Here is a 10,707-nt window from a genome sequence, read left to right on the forward strand (position 1 = left end):
AGAATGACGAGTTCTTCATTACTCAGAATAAAATAACCACTTAGAATAGCGAAACAGATTATATTTGTCGAGAAATGCAAAATGATATGGAGATCATATTCATTGTGTGCTTTGACTAATTGTATTGTTTCCTTGTGTATTTCTATATGAAGTTTTTGTATATGCGTTTCCGGGTACTCCTTTATCATTTCGTCCAATAGGAATAGTTCTTCTAATTCTATGAATCTTTCCAGAACGTTTTTCTCTTGAATATGATTCAAAAAATTTTCGGATTGCCTGGTATTCCACCAATTAGTAACCCAAGGTTCCAGACATTTATTAAATGAGAAAGAGACCCACCAGGGCAAAAATACTATAGATGCGAGATATGGGAGGGAGGCCGATGCTTTCTTTTTTTTCATTTTTTTTTTTCTGTGAATTGAATTGTTAATGAACCTGCTTCATTCGTTGACTCTATCTGATCTGATATTTCTTTGAAGCACGAGTTGTATAACAAGGTATTGACCTATGGGTCTATTCCTTTCCTATTATTGTGTAATAATTTTATTTTTTTTTTGATTTAGAAGGAATATAGACATAGAATAAGAGTTCTTTTCGGATGAAAATGAGAAAAAAAGAAATAAATATTATTCCAGATATCTCAATTGGGCAAATTTGAACCAATTTTATTTTCATTTGTTCCTTTCGATGAATACTCGAAAACCCACTTGAAGTAACGAATCGAGTTTCGAGACGAAAAAACTCCCCCTGGATCAATTAATTCTTTCGAAATGTTTCACCGTCTAACCAGAAAAGGGTATCAATTCCAAATCTTGGGCCTAAAAAGATGAATTCTGTATTACGAAATACATGTTCGGATAGGTTTGATGAATTTATATCTATACTTATTAGATTAGATTCGTTAGTTAGATTAGACCTTTTTCTAGTATAAAAGAATGAAGAAACTTCAGTTGTATTAAAAGAGGAATTAGCAAGTTCCTTCCCCCATCTTGAGAAAATATTTATTCTTCATTTTATTCTTCACTTCAGTTCGTTTCAAAATACTTCAATTGGTACGCGCAAGAAATAGGCCAATTCGGCAGCTTTTTGTTCAATTTCTCGTGGAGTAAAATTCTCATCAGTACGAGTCAAGGGAATGGCTCCTTGGCCTCTGATTTCCATATAAAGGACACGACGAGTATAAAGACCCTCTTTAACCTCTATTCTGATTGATTGGATATCTCTCATAAAGAAGCGAAGGAAGATGCGACGATTTATTCCAGGAAATCCCCAGCGAAAAATACACACTATTCCTTCTTTTCTATCGAATCGGTCATAACCGCTACCTACATTCCACGAAATTGTGCACCACAAATACGAGCTAATGAATAGACCCGCGATCCCGTAGAAAGACATCACGATCCCTTGTGGAAAAAAAATGATTTGCTGAGATGTAAATACGGGTATCAAATTCCTACCAAGATAACTGGAAGTTCCAACCACTAAGAATCCTAGTGAACCTAAAAAAAGGATACAGGCCCAGCAAAAATTACTCGTTTTTCGAGACCCCGTTATAAGTTCTATCCATATATGTTCTGATCGCCAATTCATACTATACTAGATCCAGTGCATTCGATTGGAATTGAGCGAATAACCCAAATAAATTTGACTTTACCTTTCTTGATCCCGAAGTAACTTTCATCAACTAGCACTATTCTGATGTGAAACATTAGGAGAGTAATTGGTTAGATACATTGACTTTCTATTTAAAATATTCACTAATCCATTTTGAACCAGCTATATTCACATATACATGCATTTATGCAGATATCATATATCCGCATAACGATTCTTTCATTTGTGTGTTCGGAAAGAGCCACATATCATACCATATTACACGAGATAAATATCTGTATTATCATCCAGTGTTGAAATAAATTGATAAGATTCGGTCCCATTGGGTCTAGACAATCTTATTTTTTTGGACATGAAGAAATAAGGAAACCATTGCAATTGCCGGAAATACTAGGCCCACTAAAGGCACAAAAATAGAGGGTAAGTTGGGATCTGTCATAGAATAGGTGCCTCAATTTAATATTTCTATCTGTTTTAATATTTCTATCTATTAGAAAGATATCTTCTTATGATATATCTATTACTTATGATATATCTATTATAAGTAATATCAAGCCATTATTATATTATATCAAGCCATTATTATATTATAAATATATTATAAAAAATTATAATAAATATTATTTATTTATAATATTTATTTATAAGTAATAAGTAATATCAACTATAATTCTATATGATTAGATAGAAAATGACTAGATAGAAACTATATATTCTATATTCTAAAACTATATATTCTATATTCTAAAATATAATAAATAAAATATAATAAAATATAAAATAAAAATTATCCGAAACCTCTGTCTCTTATTACAAGGAGAACTTATGTCACCAAAGAAAACACCTGATTACGACGAATTAAATACTTGTTCGCTACAAATAAAATAACTGAATCTAGTGCTATACTTTACATTTTTGAACTTGGATTCAAGGGAAAGAAACCGTGGAGCTGAAATAACTCACCCAGAACACCTTTTAAAAGATTACGTGGTACTATTGGGTCGAATAAACCTTTATGGAATAAATACTCAGACACTTGTGAACCTTCAGGTATTACCTTTTTTAATGTTTGTTCAATTACTCTTTTACCCGCAAATGCAATGTAGGCGTTAGGTTCAGCAATAATGATATCCCCCAACATACCAAAACTGGCTGTTACTCCACCAGTTGTAGGAGATGTAAGAATTGATACATAGAATAACTTTTTATCTGATTGATAATTAGATGAAGCAGAAGATATTTTAGCCATTTGCATCAAGCTCAAACTTCCTTCTTGCATGCGTGCTCCTCCAGAAGCACACACAATAATGACAGGTAGAGATCGATTAGTAGCATACTCGATCAAACGAGTAATTTTCTCGCCTACTACGGATCCCATACTACCTCCCATAAACTGAAAATCCATAACGCCAATTGCTACGGGAATACCATTTATTTGACCTATGCCTGTTTGAATAGCATCAGCTAAACCTGTCCTTCTTTGATAAGAATCGATACGATCTCCATAAGGTTCCTCTTTTGAACGAAAATCAATGGGGTCTATAGATATCATATCTTTATCCAGAGGATCCCAAGTTCCGGGATCAATCGAAAGTTCAATTCTATCTGAACTACTCATTTTCAAATGATATCCACACTGTTCACAAATATTCATTTTTGACTTAAAAAATTTTTTATAATTTAATCCATAACAATTTTCGCATTGAACCCATAAATGTTTGTATTTTTGATTTATATTGAAATCATTGGATTCTACTTCTTCATGGAAGTCGGATTCTACTTCTTCATGGAATTCTACTTCTTCATGGAATTCTACTTCTTCATTGAAATCGGATTCCACTTCTTCATTGAAATCGGATTCCACTTCTTCATTGAAATCGGATTCCACTTCTTCATTGAAATCGGATTCCACTTCTTCATTGAAATCAGATTCTACTTCTTCATTGAAATCATTGGATTCTACTTCTTCGTGGAATTCTACTTCTTCATGGAAATCGGATTCTACTTCTTCATGGAAGTCGGATTCTACTTCTTCGTGGAATTCTACTTCTTCATGGAAATCGGATTCCACCTCTTCATGGAAATCATTGAAATTTTTTCTAGTTCTTTTACTAGACCTACCGCTCTCACTACTATTTCTATTTTCAGTACAAATGAAGTTATAAAAGTAACTGTCACTGTAATTGTTGGTACTACCCGAAATAGAACTATTAATACTGACTTCAAAACGAAGATAACTATCAATGCAACTATTAATGTGATTATTCCAACCAGATTGAGTATCATACATGTAATGATAATAGTAGTGATTCTTTTTCTTAGACCCCCTACTCAAATAACTAGAAAGTTTTTTTTCTAGTTCACTCAGAAAAGAACTATCATTGTCAACCTCAAAAATCTGATTTTCAATATCAAAATATACAGAGTAACTGTCACCATTACTATCCCTAACTAAAAAAGTGTCATCAGAGATCAAACTCCAAATATCCTTGATTTCAAATAAAGAATCAACATTAGTGAAACTATAATTACCACTATGATTCCAACTAGGAATCTTTTTCTTCGTATCGTTCTTCGTATCGTTTAGAATAGGTTGTTCACTTCTACTGGTATGTCCAATACCATCAAGACTATCCATTGATTTACTTAGCCCACACCTAGATTTACTTAGCCCACACCTATGTTCTAACTTCTCGTTAGACAACATCGAACGGAACCACCATTTTCCCATAGAGTCTTTCTACCCCCTATTTGATGAAATACAATACATTCGATGGATAATCATTTTACTTTCACTATTTGATTTCTTATCAGAATTAAGCATACGAATCTAATCCTAATCATTAGGATTGTTAATTAATAACGAGTAAGTATTGAAAGAACGAGTAAGTATTGAAAGAAATGATTCTCCTTTGTGGGAAGCCGAGGTATCACTTCAATATATATTGATAGAATCTTTTTATAAATTTTAAAATAGAAAGACACAGCTTTCTTCCATGTGATGTACAAATTCTCATCGAAAATAGAGATAGTTGTTTATTTCTATAAATAAAGAATAAAGAATTTGTTCTCGTATAATCAAATAATTAAGTTTCTATTTTAACATGGAACGAAAAAGACAATATATAGGATGGGTAAAGGAGCCTTTCCCTTGGCTTGATCTATGGCCTGAAACTAGGAGATATAAAAAAGTCCACCAATCCCAAGGATCCATAATTAATCCAATCCTATGGATCCAACAACAAACAATAGAAGTATTGAGTTGTTTAGTCTTCGATCTTATCTTGTATATATATAGGTAAGATCTGTACATCTGTACATATAAAAGATATATGCAAATACATAGTATAGAATGCTCATTCTTTTTTTTTTTATTCGGCAATCGGCCCAATCTTTTTTTTAGGAAAAGATTGGGCCGACTTTAATTGCAATCAATTAGGAGAACAAACAGGAATTACTGAATTATGCACACTTACTTTTTCTCTTTATCTAGCTTATCTACTGGTTCGAATTCGAATTTGATCTCTTTCCATACTTCACAAGCAGCGGCTAGTTCAGGGCTCCATTTGCTAGCTTCACGGATAATTTCATTACCTTCACGAGCAAGATCACGTCCCTCATTACGAGCTTGTACACACGCCTCTAAAGCCACCCTATTAGCTACTGCACCAGGTGCATTTCCCCAAGGGTGTCCTAAAGTTCCTCCGCCAAACTGTAGTACGGAATCATCCCCAAAGATTTCGGTCAGAGCAGGCATATGCCAAACATGAATACCCCCTGAAGCCACGGGCAGAACACCTGGCATAGAGACCCAATCTTGAGTGAAGAAAATACCGCGACTTCGGTCTTTTTCGATATAATCATCACGTAATAAATCAACGAAACCTAAAGTCATCTCACGTTCCCCTTCCAGTTTACCTACTACTGTACCGGCGTGAATATGATCTCCACCAGACATACGTAATGCTTTAGCTAGTACACGGAAATGCATACCATGATTTTTCTGTCTATCAATAACTGCATGCATTGCGCGATGGATGTGAAGAAGTAGGCCGTTGTCACGGCAATAATGAGCCAAGCTAGTATTTGCAGTGAATCCACCAGTTAAGTAGTCATGCATTACGATAGGAACTCCTAATTCTCTGGCACATATGGCCCTTTTCATCATTTCTTCACATGTACCCGCAGTAGCATTCAAGTAATGTCCTTTGATTTCACCTGTTTCGGCCTGCGCTTTAAAAAGTGCTTCGGTGCAAAATAAGAAACGATCTCTCCAACGCATAAATGGTTGTGAGTTTACGTTTTCATCATCTTTGGTAAAATCAAGTCCACCACGTAGACATTCATAAACCGCTCTACCGTAGTTTTTTGCAGATAATCCCAATTTTGGTTTAATAGTGCATCCCAATAGGGGACGACCATACTTGTTCAACTTATCTCTTTCAACCTGAATGCCGTGAGGCGGGCCTTGGAAAGTTTTGGAATAAGAAGTGGGAATTCGCAGATCCTCCAGACGTAGAGCTCGTAAGGCTTTGAAACCAAATACATTACCCACAATGGAAGTAAACATGTTAGTAACAGAACCTTCTTCAAAAAGGTCTAAAGGATAAGCTACATAAGCAATATATTGATTTTCCTCCCCAACAACGGCCTCGATGTGGTAGCATCGCCCTTTGTAACGATCAAGACTGGTAAGTCCATCAGTCCACACAGTTGTCCATGTACCAGTAGAAGATTCGGCAGCTACCGCAGCCCCTGCTTCTTCGGGCGGAACTCCAGGTTGAGGAGTTACTCGGAATGCTGCCAAGATATCAGTATCTTTGACTTCGTAGTCAGGAGTATAATAATTCAATTTGTAATCTTTAACACCAGCTTTAAATCCAACACTTGCTTTAGTCTCTGTTTGTGGTGACATAAGTCCCTCCCTACAACTCATGAATTAAGAATTCTCACAACGACAAGGTCTACTCGATATAGATTATGCATGAATGAAACCTTTGACAAAAATAAAAATAAAAAAAAAGAAAAAAAATATTCAACTAATATTATCAACTAATTTCAATGTTATGTTAAAATGAAATGGTTCATTATTAGACCATGTATTTGATTCATCAAATACATCATTATTGTATACTCCAAATACATCATTATTGTATACTCTTTGATATATATGGCGCAACCCAAACCCAATGTTTGTTTTGCAAGTTTACAATAAAATCAAATGGATCTCCTTCTTATTTTGAATCCAAATACTAAGAAAAATTCACTCTTGACAGTGATATATGTTGTATATGTAAATCCTAGATGTGAAAATAGGCATAATTCATCCTAAAAGGGTATAAAGAATAGATAGGCGGAAATCCAATATCTATTCAAAAAAAAAAAAGAACAATGGCCAATTAGATCGAAATAATGAATCATAAATGGAGTTCGGGTTCGAATTCTATAGATAATAGAATCTAATACGGATGGTTTTTCTATAATGATAGAGAAATGAAAGAGACTTACTCGTGATTTCATGTACTTAATATTTCTTTTGAAAAAAAGAAGGATTGGCTGAACTTGAAAATTGACTCATTGAATGAGTAATTGAATGAGTAAACGATTGAATCGTATTCGGTTGGGTGGTACCAACTAAATCAAGTGCTAACTCCCATTTATTTCTTATTGAATTAACCGATCAACTTGCTATCGGACATTTATTTTCGACTTGGCATGGCACTATTCAAAAAAACTTTCGACATACTTTACTTTAATTATAATTATGAGAATCAATCCTACCCCTTCTAGTCCTGCGGTTTCCACACTTGAAGAACAAAACCTAGGGCGTATCGCTCAAATTATTGGCCCAGTACTGGATGTTGTTTTTCCTCCGGGCAAGATGCCTAATATTTATAACGCTTTGGTAGTTAAGGGTCGAGATACTATTGGTCAGCAAATTAATGTGACTTGTGAGGTACAACAATTATTAGGAAATAATCGAGTTAGAGCTGTAGCTATGAGTGCTACAGATGGACTGATGAGAGGAATGGAAGTGATTGACACGGGAGCTCCTCTAAGCGTTCCAGTCGGTGGAGCTACCCTCGGACGAATTTTCAACGTTCTTGGGGAGCCTGTTGATAATTTAGGTCCTGTAGATACTAGCACAACATCTCCTATTCATAGACCTGCACCTGCCTTTATACAGTTAGAGACGAAATTATCAATCTTTGAAACAGGAATTAAAGTAGTGGATCTTTTAGCTCCTTATCGCCGTGGAGGAAAAATCGGACTATTTGGAGGAGCTGGAGTAGGTAAAACAGTACTCATCATGGAATTGATCAACAACATTGCCAAAGCTCATGGAGGCGTATCTGTATTTGGCGGAGTAGGCGAACGTACTCGTGAAGGAAATGATCTTTACATGGAAATGAAAGAATCCGGAGTAATTAATGAAAAAAATATTGCAGAATCAAAAGTAGCTCTAGTCTACGGTCAAATGAATGAACCGCCGGGAGCTCGTATGAGAGTTGGTTTGACTGCCCTAACTATGGCGGAATATTTCCGGGATGTTAATGAACAAGACGTACTTCTATTCATCGACAATATCTTTCGTTTCGTCCAAGCAGGATCAGAAGTATCCGCCTTATTGGGGAGAATGCCTTCTGCAGTGGGTTATCAACCTACCCTTAGTACAGAAATGGGTTCTTTGCAAGAAAGAATTACTTCTACCAAAGAGGGATCTATAACTTCGATCCAAGCCGTTTATGTACCTGCGGACGATTTGACCGACCCTGCTCCTGCCACGACATTTGCACATTTAGATGCTACTACCGTATTATCGAGAGGATTAGCTGCCAAAGGTATTTATCCAGCAGTGGATCCTTTAGATTCAACGTCAACTATGTTACAACCTCGGATCGTTGGCGAGGAACATTATGAAACTGCGCAAAGAGTTAAGCAAACTTCACAACGTTACAAAGAACTTCAGGACATTATAGCTATTCTTGGGTTGGACGAATTATCCGAAGAAGATCGTTTAACTGTAGCAAGAGCACGAAAAATCGAGCGTTTCTTATCACAACCCTTCTTCGTGGCAGAAGTATTTACTGGTTCTCCAGGAAAATATGTTGGTCTTGCAGAAACAATTAGGGGGTTTCAACTGATCCTTTCCGGAGAATTAGACAGTCTTCCCGAGCAGGCCTTTTATTTAGTAGGTAACATCGATGAAGCTACCGCGAAAGCTATGAACTTAGAAGAGGAGAGCAAATTGAAGAAATGACCTTAAATCTTTGTGTACTGACTCCTAATCGAATTATTTGGGACTCAGAAGTGAAAGAAATAATTTTATCTACTAATAGTGGCCAAATTGGCGTATTACCAAACCACGCCCCTATTGCCACGGCTGTAGATATAGGTCTTTTGAGAATACGCCTCAACAACGACCAATGGTTAACGGTGGCTCTGATGGGTGGTTTCGCTAGAATAGGTAATAATGAAATCACCATTTTAGGAAATGATGCGGAAATAAGTACTGACATTGATCCGCAAGAAGCTCAACAAGCTCTTGAAATAGCTGAAGCTAACTTGAGTAGAGCTGAGGGTAAGAGACAAGCAATTGAAGCGAATCTAGCTCTCAGACGAGCTAGGACACGAGTAGAGGCTGTCAATGTTATTTCCTACTAGTCAAGTCAATACATCAAAATAATAAAGAGAAGTTTTTAAAAAGTTCTTTATTATACACCACATGTTGATTCTGCCAATTGAACACAATCAAGTCTAATCTGATAAAACAAAAAAAGAAGATGGGGTAGAAAAACTTATTAGATATCATTTCATCGACTCCGGTATCTAATAAGTTCTACCTACTATTGGATTTGAACCAATGACTCCCGCCGTATGAAAGCAATACTCTAACCACTGAGTTAAGTAGGTCATTTATCACCACAAAAAGAACCCATCACTTCGGGGATTATAGGTGGAATATTATTTCTAAGCAATACTAATCTGTTCTGTTAAGCGTAAATAAATCTGTTCTGTTAAGCGTAAATAAAATAAATAGATCAGAGAGCTATGATGTGGATTATGGAATATCCATCTTGACAAGAAATTATCTATATGTTAAGATGTCTATGACAAGGGCTATAGCTCAGTTGGTAGAGCACCTCGTTTACACGCGCGCCAATGCTTTTCAAAGGAGCCTATTATGCAATGAACATAATTGATCGTATTGAGAAATCGATGTCTTACTCCATAGGTTCGAGGGAACAAGAGAACAATAGCCTGACAAATATTTGGTTCGGTCCGATTCAGGCGCGAATTCAGTTGCCAAATCAAATAGAACCCGCCATTGATTTGATAGTTGATAAGGTAAATACCCAGCCCATTCAATGCTAGGCATAATGAGTATAAGGGCCTCAAAATAACCTCTTTTCGTCCTATGAACTTTAAGGTGTATGAAGTCTCATATTCGACTGTTGCAGCGGAGCGATAGAGATTCCATTTAACTTAGGTTGATCTAGGCCGAAGGCAGACCTAAGTCAAGATAACCCTTCTTTGAAACACTTTGGTATTGCTCCTAGATCAGAATACAAATAATAAATCAGAGCACATGGAACCATCTCATTATCTTCCTCTAAAGAAAAAATATGGTGGACTAACTGATCTTTACATCAGTTGATGAAAGAGCCCAATGCAACAAAATGCATGTTGGGTCTTTGAAACAGTTCGAATCATTTCGATAATAATCAGTTTGATCTGTTTTACCGAGAAGGTCTACGGTTCGAGTCCGTATAGCCCTAATCCTAATATATTATATTTTTGTTTAGTATATAGTTTAGTGTTTAGTATATAGTTTAGTATGGTTTTCATTTCTATGGGACCAACCAAGTCTAATCCTAAGTCACATGGGTCTAGGACCTATTCTTTTCTTGGTCTTGGGTCTTGTCTTGTATTTGGAGAATCCCCCTAACTAATCACTAATCGTTTTTTGGCAGAACAAGAGCAACCTTATTGATTGATTCAGAGATAATGGAGAGATAACGAATTGGGCCTAAATATATTAACGTTTCTTCTTCTATATTCTATGAGTTGAGTGGGTTTGTGGATTTGATT

General features: G+C 35.9%; 3 protein-coding genes across 3 annotated transcripts; 1 reads left to right on the forward strand and 2 right to left on the reverse strand.

Moving 5' to 3' along the window:
• Window positions 1–383: 383 nt before the first annotated feature.
• LOC135662980 (acetyl-coenzyme A carboxylase carboxyl transferase subunit beta, chloroplastic-like) lies at window positions 384–4,414 on the reverse strand. The gene has a single exon (XM_065176726.1). It carries the CDS (start codon window positions 4,343–4,345, stop codon window positions 2,522–2,524), a length of 1,824 nt encoding a protein of 607 aa, XP_065032798.1. The 5' UTR covers window positions 4,346–4,414; the 3' UTR covers window positions 384–2,521.
• Window positions 4,415–5,007: 593 nt separating this feature from the next.
• LOC135662982 (ribulose bisphosphate carboxylase large chain) lies at window positions 5,008–6,752 on the reverse strand. The gene has a single exon (XM_065176728.1). The coding sequence runs from the start codon at window positions 6,548–6,550 to the stop codon at window positions 5,087–5,089; it is 1,464 nt and encodes a 487-aa protein (XP_065032800.1). The 5' UTR covers window positions 6,551–6,752; the 3' UTR covers window positions 5,008–5,086.
• A 143-nt stretch (window positions 6,753–6,895) lies between these two features.
• On the forward strand, window positions 6,896–10,394 carry LOC135662986 (ATP synthase subunit beta, chloroplastic-like). Its single transcript, XM_065176731.1, has 2 exons — window positions 6,896–8,858; window positions 8,924–10,394. Exons 1-2 carry the CDS (start codon window positions 7,379–7,381, stop codon window positions 9,277–9,279), a joined length of 1,836 nt encoding a protein of 611 aa, XP_065032803.1. The 5' UTR covers window positions 6,896–7,378; the 3' UTR covers window positions 9,280–10,394.
• Window positions 10,395–10,707: the final 313 nt, after the last annotated feature.

This window comes from Musa acuminata, unplaced genomic scaffold (assembly GCF_036884655.1).
Source record: "Musa acuminata AAA Group cultivar baxijiao unplaced genomic scaffold, Cavendish_Baxijiao_AAA HiC_scaffold_666, whole genome shotgun sequence".
Lineage (NCBI taxonomy): Eukaryota > Viridiplantae > Streptophyta > Magnoliopsida > Zingiberales > Musaceae > Musa > Musa acuminata.